The following is a 19,154-nucleotide window of genomic DNA, read 5'->3' on the forward strand; positions in this document are numbered from 1 at the left end:
CCATGAATTGCACGGATGTTCCCAGCTTCCAGATCCATTCCTGACTCATGGGATGAGCAAATCTGTGCTGTGTGCCTTCCCCCCATCCATATAAGTTGGTATTTAAAACTCTGCAGTGGTTGTGTCAGCTCCTTCAAGTGCCAGCTTTTCCCCATAGGGATCTAATTTGCATTAGGAAGATAAAAGGGAAATTCAAATGCTCAGGAAGAATTGCTTTTTCCACCTTGCTGAATCCTTTTTCTGCCATTGTGTCTTCAGACCTTTAAACCCAGAATTTAATACAGAGAACGTGCTGGATCCAGGCAGGGGTGTGAGGCTCAAGCCACTGCAAGTGTGTGGCCAGGAGGGGTGAATTGGGTGATGGAGGCACAAAAATCAGGAGTAAAACTCAGCAGTTGAATCAAATTAAAGAAAGATCCCAACTGATGACAGTGGAATTGGGATGAATCCTTGTGGGGATTTAGGACAAAGCTGAGAACCCTTCTGCTTCCCTGATTTTCCTATTCACAGGTGCACCAAATGGGTTTTCTTTCTTGTCCTAAAATAGCTCTGCCAAACTGCAACCTTCAGGAAAAAATCAGAATTATTCATGGTGTCTGAACTGTTAATGAGAGTAATTAACACTACAGATAATAATATCATATTCTTATCAGAATATTCCTGTCTCAAATTCTTAGCAGAAACTCTGTGTGTACCTGAGCAAACAACCCCATGAACTTTAAATCCTTTCTGGAGGTTATCCATGAAGATATTTGTTTAAAAACAACCTCCCAAGATAGTTTTGGAAGTCAGGGAATGACACTGCACGTGGAGCCCAGAAGGTCAGGGCATGACCAGCTACGTGCACTCAAATTATTCCAAACCCACTGAATTCCCTTGTTTCCCGTTCTGTTGTTATTTTGGAGATTCCCTTCATTTCCCTGCACTCCAAGGGACACTTTTCCTTCCCTTTCCAATAGGGACTGGTGTCAGCTGTTCAGAAACCAGGGAACTGCCCTTTGAAGGGTGGTAAAACCAGAAATTTGGAGACCTAATCGTGCTGAGTTGTCCAACTTTCTCAGGGAATCCTAACAGGAAGGTGAAATAAATCCTGAGGGCAGGGATGGAGTGGGAAAGGAGAAGGGCTGATTTCTGTTTCTGCCCAAAGCACCAAAGGCAACGTTGTGGGCAGGTTTGAAACCTTCAGGAATAAATCAGCAGTGTGCTTTGTGCTTTCAGAATACGAAATCGAGAGATCCTTTTTCCTGAGGATGAAGTGTGTCCTGGCCAAGAGGAATGCAGGGCTGACATGCAGTGGCTACAAGGTAATGCATCTAAACTCCTTTTCCGCCCCTCAAATATATGATGATTGACAATAAACAAACTTATTTATTTAGGTGTTTGGTTTTTGGGTTTTTTTTTATGTATGTGTAGCTGAGAGCAAAGTTTGTGACGAAAAGAATCAGAAAAGATTCCAAAAATACCACACTTGATCACAGATCCCCTCAGTAATTCAAATCTAAATTTTGGGGCACATTCCCTCATCTTGGTCCCTGTTCTCCCAGCCTGGGAATTCTCTGGAGCCCAGCCATGGAGCTGCCAGGAGAGCACACAGCTCAGTCTTATTCCCCCATGGAACTGGAGGCAGGTGAGGCAGGAACCCAGACACAGGAATCTGGAAATTTTCCACATCCCACCCGGTTGCACAAGGCACCTCCTTGGCCTCAACATTAAAAAATCCCAGCCATTGCCATCACCTCGGGGTAGAATTGTACTAAACCACTAAATCTGTTTATAAACCTTACAGTTTGTATGGGTTTTTTATTTATGACATGAAATCAGAAGCCATGGCAAACACTGGAGTCATAGAATACCAGCTGTCCTTTGGGCATTTTTTATTTTCATCTTTACAGGCAGTTTTTATTTTCAGATATGCAGGTAGTTTTTCTTTTCAACTTTGCAGTAGTTTTCACTTTCAGATATGCAGTTAGTTTTATTTTCATCTTTACAGGTGGCTTTTATTTTCATCTTTACAGGCAGTTTTTGTTTTCAGATCTGCAGTAGTTTTTATTTTCAGCCTTTTAGTAGTTTTCACTTCCAGATGTGCAGTTACTTTTTATTTTCATCTTTACAGGTAGTTCTTATTTTCAGCTTTGCAGTAGATTTTATTTTCACCTTTGCAGGCAGTTTTTATCTTCAGATTTGCAGGTAGTTTTTATTTTCAACTTTGCAGCAGCTTTTACTTTCAGATCTGCAGGCAGTTTCCTTTTCAGATGTGCAGGCAGTTTTTATTTTCAGCTTTTCAGGCAGTTTTTATTTTCAGATGTGCAGTAGTTTTTATTTGCAGATGTGCAGTAGTTTTTACTTTCAGCTTTTCAGGTAGTGTTTTTCAGCTTTTCAGGTAGTTTTTATTTTCAGATGTGCAGTAGTTTTTATTTTCAGCTTTGCAGTAGATTTTATTTTCAGATTTGCAGGTAGTTTTTATTTTCAACTTTGCATTTGCTGCTCATTGAGCTGCCCAGCACAACTCTGCCTCCATCAGGGAGGGTAATTCCCATTTATTCTGGTGGGGATTCATTTTGAGTCATTCAAAACCCAAAAAGCAAAGCCTGGAAGAGGAGCAGAGCTCTCTGCAGGAATGTGCTCAAGGTGCAGACATGGATCTGGCTGTTTACACTCTTCCCTACCTGGCTGCACTGATAATTCTTCATTACACTGAACCCTGTTTGCTCAGCTGCTCCCCAGCAAAAATGGTTCTGTCCCAAAGCTGAATCTGAAATCAGGTAAAAGAGCAGAGCTTGCAGTCGTGGTGTCTCTGCGTGGCCTTGGGGCTTTTTGGGTTTTTTAAATTCCCAATTATCACTGTTAATCAGGGGCATCACTTTCTTTGGCTCACTATTAGAAGTTTGCACAGTGAAAAGTAAAGGATTCTTTCAGCTGGCCTAAATTTATTCCCTTTGACTGTGCTTAAAGTCAGGACTTAATTTTTAAGACATCACCTCATTAGCTGGAGCACAGGAAAAACTCACGGAGCAAGTGATGTGGGAATTGAGATCTGCTGAGATATCTTCTTACTGTACTTTTGCTAAACACATCACTGGATGACTGGAAAAGGAAGGAAGGAAGGTTAAACAGGAGGGACCTATTTACAGGTGACGTTTGGTGGGTTGTTCAAAGCACTAAATACACTGACAATTAATTCCTTTCCACAGGACACAGTTAAAAGCCAAACAGACAGAGAAATTAAGATAAAGGATGTGATACTCCTGCTGCTTGGAGCAGAAAATTGGCAGGGGCACTGATGATTCCTGAGCACCAGCACCACACTAAATAAATCTCATGGCCTGGAATAGTCCCCAGGTTACATTTCCCCCTCCTCTTTAGCTGACACTGAATTTTTACAGTCTAACACTGTCATTATCAACTCTGTGAGCAGCAATTGTATACAGGGATCCCAAAATCTGATCTCGGGAGCCTGGGCTTGGTCACCTGGCAAAAAATACCCTCTGAACTTGAGCAGAGAACTTAAAACTCATTTCTTGTGCATTTGCATAAACATCAGGTAATTTTTATTGCATTGTGATGCATCAATTCCCACTGGGTTTTTAAAGTGCCTGTTTTACATGGGAATAATAACTCATTAAAATGTAAATGTTTTTATTCCTCTCTGAGTGTATGTGGGAGAGAGATGGACATTTAAAAAAAAACAACTTCCAGATTTTTTTTGGTCAATGAACAGGAATTCTGGCTGTATCTACAAGAAATCTGTATCAAGGAGCTTAAAGTATTAATTAGAAAGCAATTAGACAGTCCCCAGAGAGGAGGTGCTTTAACACTGGATTAATCATGCTGTCAGCAAACACAAAACTGCGCTTACCGAGTCTTAATCTCCATTTACAAATTAACTGCAATCAACAGACTACCCAGAATTTAATCTTAAATCTCTATAAGCTCATTGGGACTGGGTGGGCAGCAGATCTGGGGCTGTTCCAGCAGATTCTGAGTGTGTTTTTCCCTTTTTCCAGGTGATCCACTGCAGTGGCTACTTGAAGATCCGTCAGTACATGCTGGATATGTCCCTGTATGATTCCTGCTACCAAATCGTTGGGCTGGTGGCCGTGGGTCAATCTTTACCTCCCAGTGCAATCACTGAGATCAAGCTCCACAGTAACATGTTTATGTTCAGAGCCAGTTTGGATTTAAAATTGATATTCCTCGATTCCAGGTAAGCAGCTCTTTCATCTCCAGAGCCGAGCGCTCACATAAACTGCCGTGGTTTCCGAACGGGTCAAAACATCCATGAAAAAATCAAGCAGTCCAAAATAGATCTGGAACTCCAAGGCCATGGGAGCCTTCAAAGCCCTTCAGGCAGCTGGATAGACCAGACTTTGTCTGGAATGCCAAGAAATAAGAGCCTGTCCAATTTAACCTGGAGTTACCTGCACTTTTAGAGCCAGCTAAAGCATTTTTGCTGGGAGGACTGGTCACAGGAGCAGTGATATGTTTTTTACCTGACAGGATATAAACATACAAAGCCAGCAAAAGGAATGAGGAAGTACCAAAAAAAAAAAAAAAAAAAAAAAAAAACACACACAAAAAAAAAAAAAAAAAAAACAAAACAACAACAACAAAAACAAACTACCTTAGTGGAGCGATCAGGGAGGGGCCGGGTGTGTTCTTAGCGCTAGGTCTTTAAAAGAGTGTTCTGTATTTTAATGTAATGCCTTAAGCATGAAACCAACACTAATGAGGGGCTTGTTAGAATGGAAATTAATTCCATTGGATACTACACATGAAAACAAGACCTTCTTAAACAAAATTTTGGGAGAAACAGCTGAGCAAAGAGAGCCCTGTCTCCACTCTCAGGTGATGGAGCTCAGATGAGCACAGCATCGGAACTGAAATTCATTTCTCTGCTTTTGAAGCAGGTACCTTGTAGGATACAACAGTACTTTGCCCAGTGCAAACCTTGAAGGGAAAATCCCAAATACACAAAGTATTGACAAGATGATCACTCCTCAGAAATCACCCCCTGTGTGTCCCATATTCCCCATTTCCCTGGATTTGCAGGGAATATATTCATGTAGTGAAGGTGTGACAAAGACTCTGTACCCAAAAGACTGGAGTCACCATGCAAGAAGAGGCTTTTCTCCCTGCTCAGCCCAGGAGACAGTGGCTCCATCGGCTGCTGGGACACAAAGAACTCGTTGTTTCTGGAACCCTTCCTCAGTTTTTGGCACGCGTTGCTTCGCGCAGCGGCTACAAAGGAGCACGAGGGGTTTAGCAACACGTCCTTGCATGTGGAGAAGAGGAAATGATGTGCCTGGGAGGAACTGCCTGCAGACAGAAGTGTCTTCAAAGGCCACGGAACAAGCAGAGGTGTTGACAGGAGCAGGGATAGACCCAGAGCTGTTGCAGAGCTCTGTTTACCGAGGAGCAGATGGGTGTCATCCGCACACGGGGACAAGCAGGGGAATTCAGCCTTACCAAAGCCTTTTGCTCTCCCAGCTGAGCAAACCAAACTGCATTTGCTCAGAACACGGGCATATTAGGAGTTAGGAAGAAATGGTTTCAGGCTTGGTTCTGGTTTCCATACAAGGGGATGGATCTTGAGATGTAACAGTCACAGCAGAGAGCACGAAAGCCATGGGCAGGAGCAGTTCAAAATCCCTTTCTAGACACCTGACACAACATAAAACATGCAAGAGCTCATTCCCAGAGGTCACTGGAAGAAGGAGACAGTCACTTCCCTCCAAAGTGAGCTGCTCACTCTGATTTTCGTGGTGCATTCATTGCCAGGTGGCTTACAAAGACTTTAAAGACCTCAAGAGGCCAGAATTGATCACTGGGGCGAGTTCTGCTTCCTTCTGTGTGTCCTGTCACCTGCAAAGCACCACCTGGAGAGCCCAGACTGGTTGAGGGATTGATTTTATGTTAATGAAGTAAAACAGCTGAGTTTTTTTCCAGAGTCAAACCTTTCCGAAATTTTGGTGCCCTAGTAATTGTCAATACTGGGTTTTCTTGTCACCAGCTTCAAAGTGAGACTGCACCTCTGGGAAAATTAACCCCTGGCTTGGGTTTATGGTGCTTTGGTTGGTTTGGATGAGTGGTTTCTGTACTCACCAGTGGGGCAGGATGGAGCTACAACTCTAGTTTTAAGTGTGCTGAAGTCAGAAGGAGAATTGAAATCTGATCAGGATCTTCCCCCAGTATTTCGTGACCCTGATAGGCTTCAGTGAGGATTTGGGGTGAGCACACACTGCAGAGGAGAAACACAAACACATACTCAAAGGCATTTTGATGTTGTGGTCCTTCAGAAGAATCCGAGCCCTCAACCCTCTCAAGAAGAAAGTTCTCGGTCTCTGTGGGGTCCACAGGGCTGGTTAGAGTCAGGGTATGAGTAGAGAGGATGCATAATAGTCACAAAATAAAACCAAATCTAGTCAAAATGTACATTATCTGCAATCCCACAATGCCATGTGTTGCTTGAGACCCCCTAATCATTTCTGTGGACACTCCTGTGTCATTCCCTGGTGCTGTGCATCCAGTGGGAAAGTTCAGACCAGGAACATCCTTTGGAAGTCCATGTCCTGACCATCCCCTCTCAGCTCATGGCATGAAGAGGCTTGGGGCATTTAAACTGGGTTCCTTCAATCTGAACTGGAGGACAACCTCCAAGAGAACTTTAATAAAAGATTTCACTCCACAGGCCTAGGCTAGAGCTAGTCCCAGGTAAAACTCCTGGAACTGAAATGTGCGGGTGCATCTGCTGCTGCAGAAGTAGATCCTCGGCAGGGGCAATTTCACTGTCAGCTCACCTGCTAAGGGACTGTGTCACTTGTGAATTCCTCACTGTTCTGCCTTTTCTAGGCAAAGAAAGCCCAGGACAGCACAAAACACCCCCATCAACCCCGAGTGAACAAGCCACGGTTTGGCTGAGTGGCACGTTGTACTTCAAGGACTATTTTTTCCTCAACTAAATAAACAAAAGTCCATTTTGAAATAAAATTTTGACTCTTCAGGTCTGACCCAATGTAAGTCTGCTCTCTGTATCTGGTTCTTTAACATCTGCAGAGATGCTGCTGTTTCCAATTCGTTCCATTCTTCTACTTCTGGGATATTTTTTGGAAGTCTTGCCTCAGCTTTCCTTTCCTCACCCTGTGGTCTTCACACCTCCTTGTCTTTCCACGTTCTCAGCTGGAATAAGCTCCTGCTTTGTATTCCTGTTAGGCACCAGCCTGAACTTATTCTCAGGCCCTGATCACAGCTCCTGTGGCCCAACACACCTTCTACACTTGTAGCTTTGCAAAATGAAAATGTGTCAGCAGCCCACAAGAGAGGTTTTATTGCTTCGTGAGCAGCTCCTCGAGTGGAACTTTGTGCGAAGCATCCTGCACGGCAATGGCAAAAGCCCAAGGTGGAAATCAGTAAAAGAGCTCTTTTTCCTGCCTGGGTGTACCAGGGAAAAGCTGCACCTTGCTTTGGCTGGGCTGAAAGGGTTTATTTTCTTGTAAAGGTGAGGTTTCTGTTTCCAAAACTAACATTTCATCCTGCAGCTTCCAGGCACCTGATTCGTTGGCACAATCGAATGTTAGGTACATGAAACTGAATATTCCTAGAGATTTTGTTTATTACACATTCTTCCTTTTCCAGGGTCACAGAATTAACTGGATATGAACCCCAGGATCTGATAGAAAAAACCCTCTACCACCACGTCCACGGCTGTGACGTTTTCCACCTGCGATATGCTCACCATCTGTGTAAGTACCTGGGCTGGAGGCACAGGGAGGACGTGGAGCTGCTGGGGAGAGGCCAGAGGAGGCACCAGGATGAGCAGAGGGATGGAGCAGCTCTGCTGGGAGGAAAGGCTGCGAGAGCTGGGATTGTACAGCCTGGAGAGGAGAAGCTTTGGGCTGAGCTCAGTGTGGCCTTGCAGGGCCTGAAGGAGCTGCAGGAAACCTGGAGAGAGACAATTCCCAAGGGCTGGAGGGCTGGGAGCCAGGGAATGGCTTCCCAGTGCCAGAGGGCAGGGCTGGATGGGAGATTGGGCAGGAATTGTTCCCTGGCAGGGTGGGCAGGCCCTGGCACAGGGTGCCCAGAGCAGCTGGGGCTGCCCCTGGATCCCTGGCAGTGCCCAAGGCCAGGCTGGACATTGGGGCTTGGAGCAGCCTGGCACAGTGGGAGGTGTCCCTGCCATGGCAGGGGTGGCACTGGATGATTTTTAAGGTCTCTTCCAACCCAAACCATTCTGTGATCCTAGGAAATATGTTGGGTACAGTGAGAAGTTTTGCAGGCAACAAGCACCATGCTGGAAAGCAGAAAAAACCCTTTCCAAATCTTGACTGGAGACAGATTTTCGAAAGTTCTTGGCTATCACTTTAGGAAACCATTAATTGTATAAATAAGCTGGATACTCAATATGCTGTGCTTCTGAAAAGAAAACCCACCCAAACCAACTTATCTGGCCAGTTTTATCTTAGGGGATCCAGGCTATTTTGAAAATTTGGAGTTGATTCTGGATTGTGATCTCTTGAAGGAAAAGAAAACCAAAAGATCAAGTGAGTGAGAGGAGAAAAATCTGAACTTTACTAGCCTCTGCTGTTAAAACAAAAACTACGCAGCAGCTCTGCATTCCTCTGAAATATGTTCGTAATAATCATCCCGTGTTTGAAGGGAATGCAATCCCAAAAACTCCTCAGAGGGACATTCATTAATAGCATGTGGATGAGGTTCGGAGAATGGATTGTCAGGAAAAAAATGACACATTTAATAATTTCCCATCTTCCAACAGAGTCACTAATCATATCTTCAAACATCTGGATCTGGGAAGGAGTTCATTCAGTAGCACATTAATTTGAAAAGCAAATTGAGGGAATGGCTGAACTCTGGATTTGGCTCCGTTTGCTGCAACCCATACGAGGCAAAGATGACATCCAAAAACCAATGTCAGGGAATTTTTTTTCCAGATTGCTCCTGTAGGCTGGAAGCAGCCAGAGTCAAATCCTTCTTTTAGGCTTCCTTCTTCCCATTAGTGTGTGCTATTCATGAGGAGCTGGAATATCAAGGAGGTTGTAGCTGTGTTTGGCAAGTCCGAGCTGAAATTCCAAGTGCTGAATTCCACCGGTGCCAGGGTATGTTACACCTGGGAAAGCAAAAGCTGATCTTTACAGCAAGTTCAGATTTACCAAAACATCTCTGAATACTCTGGGCCACTGAGATCTGGAAGAAAGAATGACCAGGGCACGTGGAATATCCTGTCAGGGGCACCCTCTTTGTAGTGGTGACATCAGCATCTGGATGGGACAAAATAAACTCAATATTTCCACCAGACTATTTGAAATACCTTCATCAACCAGCACGGAGATTATGCCACTAGAGCCACAATCACCTCTGGAAAACAGTTTTCCATTTTAGAGCAGCAGGATGGATAATTCTGTGGCTGCCAGTTTGATCCATGTACCACTGGAGTTTTAAATGAAGAGACAAATCATGTTCACTGAATTACCCACCACATCCTTCCACGAGGGAAAAAAAACCCTAGGCCAAATAAGATACCAAGAGCAGTTCTGTAGATTAAAGATAAATGTCTGTAAACTTTAAAAACAGAAGAAAAAATGTGAGCCATGCATAGGAATTTATGAAAGCAGATAAATCCCAAGAAGCACAGAATAATGAGTAATGCTTGGGCAACAGTGGGAACAGTGCAGGGTCATGGTTGGAATACCAAGTAATAGGAATTATTAAACCAGATGTAAAGTGCACAAAGTCCCTCTGGGGAGCACCGTGAGAGCTCCCCCAGCATCCACCAGCAAATGTCTCAGGAACATGAACAGTAAAAGGTTGGCAGGTTCGTTGTACCATTCTGTAAAGCAATCTGATGATGAAGTGTCACCTGATGCTGAAATCCAAAGAGAAACAGCTTACACCTAATAAGGGTATTAAGGGAAAAAAAAAATATAAGCAACCCTAAACTAGGATAACCATTTGCTTTTTTAAAGAGCAAAAAAAAAGTCCCAAACTGAAGACCTGCAGCAGCTGAACTCTGAGTGAGGTAGCACAGAGAATAAAACAAAGGAAACAGTGAGGGGAACAAGCTGGGAGGGGTATAACAAGAACATCAAGCTGTGGGGGGAAATGTAGATGTGAATATTTGCCTAAGGTGTACTGGCAGCAAAGAGAGTTTCCTGCTTGAAACATTTGATTGGCTTCCAGCTCCAGGAAAACACTTCTGGCATTTGAACCGGTGATATTTATTTCTAGAGCCCCATTAATACACACAGTGTTTGCCCTGAAAAGTGGCCACACAAATAAGGAGGCCCTGCCCAAGGATCCTGCATTCTAAACTGCAGGACAAGAGAGGCTGCTCCAGAACAGACAAAATATCTTTGTCCCCTCAGAGAAATCCCTTCGTTTGTGCCATTGTGAGGGGGATTTTGTGCATCCCACGTGTTGCAACATCCCTGCTCTTCCCACAGGAACTTTAACAGGATTCAGCCCTCTGTGCCTTGGCCCAGCCCAGCTGGTGTTCCCATCAAACCCTCCTCCTGCTCCCTGGAAGTCACCCTGTGTATTTATGGGGCTTATTTTATAGCAAAGCACAGTTCCACCATCTCTGGTGTTGGGTCTGCCTCTACTTCCCCAGCACTCAAACCTTCTGGCAGAGCAGCACCAGATTTAAGAAGGTCAAAAAAAAAAGGGTCTGCTGGGCACCGTGCCCTGCCCAGGGGCTGGGCCCATGACACACCAGGGCAGGTAAAATGGGATCTGCTGCCAGTGTGGAACTAAGAAATCCATTTCTTGGAGTGGTATCCTTCAGTGCAGACTGGGAACTCCCAGCCACATGCCCGGGAGCCTGGTGGAACCTTTTGAAATAGTCCTGTCTGACAGCCCAGCGCCTTTTCCAGCTTCCCTGCTGGAAACCAGCAGCGAGCCACAGCACTGGAACACCCAGTTCCAAAGGGCACATCCAAGGGCCAGGGCTAAAGCCACGGAATCCTCCCCCTTGGACTGCAGCAGAGGCCACCAAGAAGTCTGAGCCTGCACAGATTGTCTGGGTGGTGAATTTGCCTCACTCCCATTCCTAAGGTTTCCTTTTCAGCATCAAACAGGGCAGTTGAGCACAGAGCCAGATGGAAGCTGACCTCACTTACTGTCTCAGTTACTGTCCCTTAGCCAAAGTCAGACTTCCCCCAGATTGCTAAAAAAGCAGGATGCACAGAGTTCTCCCCCATCCCTGGAGAAATATTGGTTAATCCATATAATTAGGAAGGAAAGCTGAATGCTGTAGCCCTCAGTGGTTTTCACATCTTTTCAAACACTGTCTTAACTGCAGAGCTAAAACAGGGATTTAAAAAAAATCAGTGAGAGAGGATGAAAGCCAAAACCAGTCCCAAAGCACATGGAAGAACTTTGTTAGAGTTAGTGAGCCATGACAGCATTAATTTCTCTTTCGGAAGACTGAGTGTAGCAAAGCATTTTGAACTTAAGGAAAATGTTCTCATTAAACCAGCACAAAGACTTAGTTCTGAAAAACCCAGACCACATTCCAAAAAATTACCTGTTACATGGCCTGTGCTAAAATGTAAGGATCATTTCCTGGAATGGGACCATTTGGATTTTAGAATGAATCACCAAATCATAGAATCACGGAATGGTTTGGGATATTGAAGATCATCTCATTCCAAACCCCTGCCATGGGCAGGGACACCTTCCACCATCCCAGGCTGCTCCACGCCCCATCCAACCTGGCCTGGGAGACTTTCAGGGATGGGGCAGCACAACTACAGGGCACCATGCACAATTATAGAGCAGCAAAGAATAGTAAATCCATGGCATAGAGCTGATTATTAACAAATAGTTTAGAACAGGCTTATTTGATGTTGTCAGACTGAATCTTTGCATAGCCCCTCCAAGACTTTCCACTTGCAGCGATAAATTCCACTTAAAAAATACAAATGGTTTTATATTTGTAGGTGTTTTTACTTGTTTACACACACACTCCTCATGGTTGTCTTTAATGTATCTACATCTGCACACCCTCATCCCATAGGGAATTCCATGTAGAAATGTAGGAGTGAAAAGGGACACCAGCAAGGAGGAGGCAAAAAGCTGACATCTAAGAGGGATCTCAAACCCCAAACAGCAGTGGTTTGGTGACATGGAGGGTGGGTTTTTGGATATTCTGCAGGATCATGGAATGATGGAATATCTTGAGTGGGAAGGGACCCACAGGGATCATTCATCCCACCCCTGGCCCTGCCCAGACCCCCCAGCAATCCCAGCCTGGGCATCCCTGGCAGCGCTGTCCAAACGCTCCTGGAGCTCTGGCAGCCTCGGGGCCGTGCCCATTCCCTGGGGAGCCTGGGCAGTGCCCAGCAGCCTCTGGGGGAAGAACCTTTCCCTAAAATCCAACCTAACCCTGCCCTGGCCCAGCTCCAGCCGTTCCCTGGGTCCTGTCAGGTCACAGGGAGCAGAGGTTGGAGCTGCAGACAGCTGTAGATGTTTTTGTTCATTTTGTTGCCTTCTGAACAAACAGGCACCTCATCCTAAAACGGAAGAATTGACACTTCCAGAAAGACCTGTCCATTTCATAAGAGCCTGATTTTCTTTGGGAGATAAACTGGATTTGAAGGAAAGTTTAAATATGCTGGGATGTGCAATGGATAGGAGAGGAAGCAGTTCAGAGAGGGGGTCCATGTGCTCCAGACTTTGGGGACACTTCACTGAGTCTTCCAGTACCATAAGGTAATGGATAAAAAAGGAGGGAGAGGGACTGTTTAAATGGGCAAAAAGTGACAGGACAAGGGGAGTGGTTTTAAACTGACAGAGAGCAGGTTTAGATTCCATTTCTTAACCACATTTATATAAAGGAATTTCTGCCATTGCTCACTTTTTTTGAACATAATTTGTACAGTGAGCTCAGCCCATGATTTCCTAATTTACAATAAATAACTGCATAGGAGAGTAAGAAGATGGAGTTTCCCAGAGGAATGATCCAAGGCCACACAAGAGAAGAGCCAGCTTCAAAGCCTGGGCATTATCTTCTAGTGAATCCTGAGATAAAGGCCTGGCACTGAACCAGAAATATTTGTGGCTGGATTAAATATTTAGAGATGCTGCACAACTCCTGTTACAGCATAACCTCCTGCCAAAACATCCTTGTTCACAGAGGATCCAAAATAGCTCAGGGAGGATTACATGTCTGGTGAATTTATCAGATATCTGATTCCCCTCTCTGTCCTTGTCTTTGTTTGGGTGCCTCACAACCAAAGAGAGTTTTAATTTTACCCTTTTAAATCAACCTTCATGAGGTAGAGCTTACAGAGGGAAAAATCCATCACAGAATAAAATACATTGCAAAATACACGATGATCTGTCAAGCTACGAGAGAAGTGTTTCCAAATAATCTGGAAAAAAATCTCAAAATCACAGAAACATCCAGGTTGGAAGAGACCTTCAGGATCATCCAGTGCCACCTTCACCCCAAAGCCTGTCCCCAAGGGCCACATCCAGACTCCTCCTGAGCACTCCCAGAGACAGTGACTCCAGCACTCCCTGGGCAGCTCATCCCAAGGCCTCACCACTCTGGCAGGGAAAAATTATTTTATTATCTCCAATCTACCCTTCCCCTGGTGCAATTCAAGGCCATTTCCTCTCCTCCTTCCACAACAGTCGTGTCCACTTCAAAATACTTTTGCTGCCTTGAGCTTTTCTTTTGCAATTAGAAATTTTAAAGCAGTTTTTGTGAAGAATGTGGCCATAGGTGACCCAGAGAAGAAGGAAGACAAAACGTAGGGGTTTTCAACATATTTTATATCAATAATAATGTGATGTTATGAATCCATGTAAAGGGGTAGGATAGATAATTCTGCAGTGGGGTTATTTAAAGTTTGGTGGGAGGAGGAGATTTCAGGAAAGGGCAGGAAGGTGTTAGGACATAGGTTGGACTCAATCATCTCAAAGGTTTTTTCCAGCCTAGATAATTCTGTGATTCTGTGAGGGAGAAAAGTCCTTGACGTGCAAACCAACCTCTCCAGGAAGTGGTCATAAGTTCAAAAAAAAGTGAAATTTTAAAAAATTTTCTTTTTCTTGTGTTCACAGTGCTGGTGAAAGGCCAAGTGACCACCAAGTACTACCGGCTGCTGTCCAAGCAGGGAGGCTGGGTGTGGGTGCAGAGCTACGCCACGATCGTGCACAACAGCCGTTCGTCACGGCCTCACTGCATAGTGAGTGTCAATTATGTCCTTACGTAAGTCCAAATACTTTGTACCATTACCTGTTATCACTAATTGAGTCATTAATGATTAAACCCACCAAGTTTTCTTTGCTGGTGTCTTCCAGTGTCGTTCTGTGCTCGCCTGTTGCAGCTTTCTCTGTTCATATGATCCCATGTCTTTAGCTGAGAGAAAACATTATTATATCAATTATTATCATTATTGTATAAATCCTCATCTTGTCCAGGGAAGGGCAGTGGAGTTGGTGAAGGGGCTGGGAAACGTCTTCTGAGGGAGCTGGGAAAGGGGCTCAGCCTGGAGCAGAGGAGGCTCAGGGGGGACCTCACTGCTCCCCACAAGTCCCTGCCAGGAGGGGCAGTGAGGGTGGGTCGGGCTCTGCTGCCGTGTGCCAAGGGAAAGGAGGAGAGGAAATGGCCTCAAATGGCACCAGGGGAGGCTCAGGGTGGAGATTGGAAACAATTTTTCCCTGCCAGAGTGGTGAGGCCTTGGGATGAGCTGCCCAGGGAGTGCTGGAGTCACTGTCTCTGGGAGTGCTCAGGAGGAGTCTGGATGCGGCCCTTGGGGACAGGCTTTGGGGTGATGCTGGTGCTGCTGGGTGATGGTGGGACTGGAAGAGCTTGAAGGTCTGTTTTGATCAAAACCAACACTGCAGCTTGTGTGGTTTAGTTACAAGGAGAGGAACGTTGTTCCTTTTCCTTTCCTCGGGGTTTATTGTGAGAACCAGGGCAGAAACCAACTCCTGATTGAGCTGGAGACAGATTAATTGATCTCTGTCTTTCCATGATTCCAAACCACAGGGAGCCATGGATGGCTGAGGGAAGATGATAGAGCTCAGGCTCAGAGAGTGGGGACACTTCATCCAAAGGCATTAATGTGATTAATGTGATTTTTTGATAGACTTGCATGGGAATGGGGTCCCCCCATAAGATTCTCTGCCTCCTGACATCCCCAGACTCAGAAAATCTTGGAAGAGTGAACATTAAAGCATTGTGAAGGCTGGCACGTATTTTTACAGGAGCTATTTTGGATTTTTCTGTATAATTTCGTGGGCTGTTCTTTTGCAGAGATATTGAGTACAAGGAACTTCAGTTGTCACTGGACCAGGTTACCATTTCCAAGTCACAGTTTTCATGCAGAAACTCAGTACCTACCTCGCAGGAAACAAGGAAAATAGTAAAACCCAAAAGTAATAAAATGAAGGCAAAACTCAGAACAACACCTTACCCACCACAGGTAAATTTTCCAGCGATATTTGATTGCCAGTTGTTCTCACAGAGTGCTTGGGACAGTGTAGAGGTAACCCAGGACTGGATTTACTATAAAACAAACTACAGGATTGTCTGCCCCAGGAAATCCCTCATAAAGCAGGTTAAAATTAGACCCTTTTGGTTCTGGGGTGGAAAGTACAGGTAGCACAAACCAGCTCTGGTAAGTGATGTAAAACTTTTGGGATATGGAGTGTGTAAAGCACTTTAACCACAAAGTCCTTACTTGGCAAAAAGAAGAAAATCCTGTACTTGGAATTGTGCTCTGAAAATCTGTGCTGGTGTAGGACGCGTGTCATTCACTGTTGGTGTGTGGAGTTCTTGATGTCAGGAGGAATTTCTTCCTGGAAAGGGTGGTCAGGCCTTGGAAAGAGCTGCCCAGGGAGGTTTGGAGTGCCCATCCCTGGAGGTGTCCCAGGAAGGGCTGGAGGTGGCACTCAGTGCTCTGGGCCGGGGACAAGGTGAGCATCGGGCACAGCCTGGCCTCCATGGGTTGGGAGAGCTTTTCCAACCTTAATCCTGTGATTCTGTAAAATGGAACAGCCAAAATTATCAAACCAAAGCAGATTTTTTGTTCCCACGTGAAGGCCAAGCTGTGTCCAGAGGAACTTTAACTGCACCGCTCAGTCCGTCCCCTGAGCCAGCGAGGCCCAGCTCAGGGTGCCTGTCCACTATGTTCTGTAGTTCCCTATTAAAGTGCCTCCTTTAACTCTCTTCCCCTGCTTTTTTCCCCCCTTTCCCCCAGCAATACAGCTCATTCCAAGCAGACAAACTGGAATGCAGCCAGGTGGGGAGCTGGCGCTCCAGCCCCGTCGCCAGCGCCGCCGCTGCCATTCAGGAACAGAACTTCCATTCAGAAAACAGCGAACTCTTGTACGCCCCTCCCTACAGCCTGCCCTTCTCCTACCACTATGGACACTTCCCTGTGGATTCCCATGTCTTTGGTGGCAAGAAGCAAATGCTGCCTGCAAAGTTTGGGCAGGCCCAAGGGGCGCCCTGCGAGGTGGCGCGGTTCTTCCTGGGCGCGCTGCAGACCAACGGCGAGTGCCAGTGGCACTATGCCAACTCCCTGGTGCCCAGCAGCCAGTCACCATCCAAAACCCTTCCTGAGCAGCCAGTGAACATCATCAGGCACAACCTTGCCCAGAGTTATGAAGGTGGGTGTCGCTCTGAGCAAAGAGGAAAAGCTCGGCCGTGCGGTGGCTGGGGAGGATTTGTGTTTGCGGTTTGAAAATGGGTTTAGGGAACACAGAAAAGCAGAGGCAGTGAAGTGTAACAAGCATGATATTCATGGGATTCCCATGTTCCTTCTTCCCATTGCCATCAGCACTTGATTGGGAATATTATCAAAGTGCCAGTTGCAAAAATGCACTCACCAGAATCATTTAGAGAGCAGCACAGTGAGACCTCCTCCTTCAAGACGGGCACAATTTACCCTCATGTTTTGCACTCTCAGAGTTACTCAAGTGGAATTTCTCAGGTAAGTCATGGCTGAAGCCAGGTTGAAACAAAATGTACTTCAGCTCCAGAATAATTTTTGATAATTTTAATACAGAAATTAAAATAAGCACCATCTACTTCCAGAAAAATTGAAGGTTGTCCTCTCCTCAGCATGAAGCCACTCCGAATGTCTTTACCTTACAGAGCAATAATTCTGCTTCACTTGGTAATAATTCTGAAGTTGAAAATGTCTTCCATCACCTGCATTATTTCCCTGTACAGATGTCAGGGATAGAAATGCTTTGAAGGTAGGCATTGACTTCTCTGAGGTGCAAACCTGTAAGAAATAACCTTGAAAAGTCATAAAATAACCAGATGTAAAGATGCTCAAAATACCCTCTAATCACAGAATCATGGAATAATTAGGGTTGGAAGGGACTTCTGGAGATCATCTTGTCCAACCCATTTATTTCCCCCGTATTCAACCAGAACAGGGTTTATTGCAGCAGTTTTGGCAGAGACTGATCTCTCATTATAAACACTCCTGGTCTCACAGCTGCCCCAACTCGAAAATGAAACCAGAATCAAGTTGTGATGGGCAAGGAACAAAGTAAATCAGCTAAAGAAACAAAAATATTTGGACAAACCAGACTCTGGCAATTCAGGCTATTTTGGGAGGGTGTCAAGCATCTCTTTAACTCAATTGATAGCATTAATTACTCCCCTGATCCAGCTTCCCCTTCAAGTCAAACACAAATCTGAATTTAACTGCTCTCATGAATGAGCCTCCAAAGTGCTGCTGAGATTTCAGGTTGCTGCTGATTTTAGCGAAAACAGCCTTGGTTGGTCTGGATTTCCATCCTCTTCCCCACCTTACTTTCAGAAACTGTGAGGTTTGTACAAAAACCTGTTCCAAAAATATGCAAAAAAAATAGAAAACCCCACCACATCCTAGTTTATTCATACTAAATATAGGGGTTTTTGTGATTTAAAGTGTATCTGAAAATGTCAGAGAACATCAACAAGTGCAGAATTCAGATCAGCTGCTACAGAACTCAGAGGAAACCCTTCATTAAACTCCTTTAAGCAGCACTCCTGTTGATCCCTTGCCAATCCAGAGCCAATCCTTGGATCTCATCTACATCTCTCTGCATACACCATTTTCATTAATTAAAAATCACTGATAAGCACTGAAGTCAGATAGAAACCCTCCTCTCTTGGAATGGAGGAGGCAGTAGTGGAAATTCAAAATAAAAAAATTAAGTAGCCTCAAGGTAGGCTCTTGAGTACCAGAATCATTTATTCACTTACGGGCATGGATATCCAAGATTCAAAGGGAATATTAAAAAAAAATATATATATACATTAAAATACAAAGATATTAAAATATTAAGACATTCAAACCTGAGCTCGCTCCATTAGACAGAAGATGGTATCAGATATCAAATTTCAGATTGATCAGATATCAAAATATTTGGATCAGGTATCAAAGAATCAGATATCAGGTATCAAACTTCCCACAGAGCAGCAAGTAATTTCTGCCCAGGGTTTTGTCCTTCACAGGATGGTTTGACCTCACCCATGATGGACCTTACCTCACTGACAGCAGCTTTTTATTTCACTTTTCTGTGTTTAGGTTGAAAATGAGCAAGAGTGAAGCTTTTCTCACAGCCTAGAGCAGGTTAAATGCTTTTCCTCAGCTTGTGCTCCTCTAATTTGCTGCTTCCTTTGGTTGCTGTTGTGGGCTGCAGGGGAAAAGGAGGAGTTTTAGACCAAAAATAGGAAATGGTTTTGTCCTTTCTAAAGATGCTGGGGGGGGAAAAAAACCCAAAAAATGAAAAAACAACCCTACATCTTTTGAGGATAAGGATAAAGACTGAAGTAAATCCTGCATATCCCCAGTTAAGTGTGCAGGAATAGAGTAAAAAATTAAAATCCCAATAAAAAACCTGCAAGAAACTGCTGCTATTTTCAATCTCTTTCCACATCACCATTTCCTCTTCAGGAGGAAAACAGAGCTGCAGTACCAGCAGTTGTCATTTCTGATTCTGCTTCTACTGAAGGTTTTGCTGCTGGAGTTGGGATATGTGGGTTCTCTTTTGAGTGGTTTGATGCATTTTCATGGATATTTATTCTGGATCTTTATTGGGCATTTGATGAAAGCTGGCTTGCTACAATCAATTCTCTGCAGAAGCACTTTGAGTTCCATTATTTAGGAGGAAAAAATATGGCCAAA

The 19,154-nt window shown here is 44.6% G+C and overlaps 1 protein-coding gene across 1 annotated transcript in view; it reads left to right on the top strand.

Annotated features, from left to right (window-relative positions):
* The window catches only part of SIM2 (single-minded family bHLH transcription factor 2), a 54,014-nt gene that overhangs the window by 27,196 nt on the left and 7,664 nt on the right, over positions 1–19,154 (top strand). The window contains exons 5-10 of the mRNA XM_008635288.2: positions 1,219–1,304; positions 4,005–4,204; positions 7,633–7,739; positions 14,080–14,227; positions 15,278–15,446; positions 16,224–16,635. Of these exons, the coding sequence (XP_008633510.1) occupies positions 1,219–1,304; positions 4,005–4,204; positions 7,633–7,739; positions 14,080–14,227; positions 15,278–15,446; positions 16,224–16,635 (1,122 nt within the window). The remainder of the gene's footprint in view (positions 1–1,218; positions 1,305–4,004; positions 4,205–7,632; positions 7,740–14,079; positions 14,228–15,277; positions 15,447–16,223; positions 16,636–19,154) is intronic.

This window comes from Corvus brachyrhynchos, unplaced genomic scaffold (assembly GCF_000691975.1).
Source record: "Corvus brachyrhynchos isolate BGI_N302 unplaced genomic scaffold, ASM69197v1 scaffold434, whole genome shotgun sequence".
Classification (NCBI taxonomy): Eukaryota; Metazoa; Chordata; class Aves; order Passeriformes; family Corvidae; genus Corvus; species Corvus brachyrhynchos.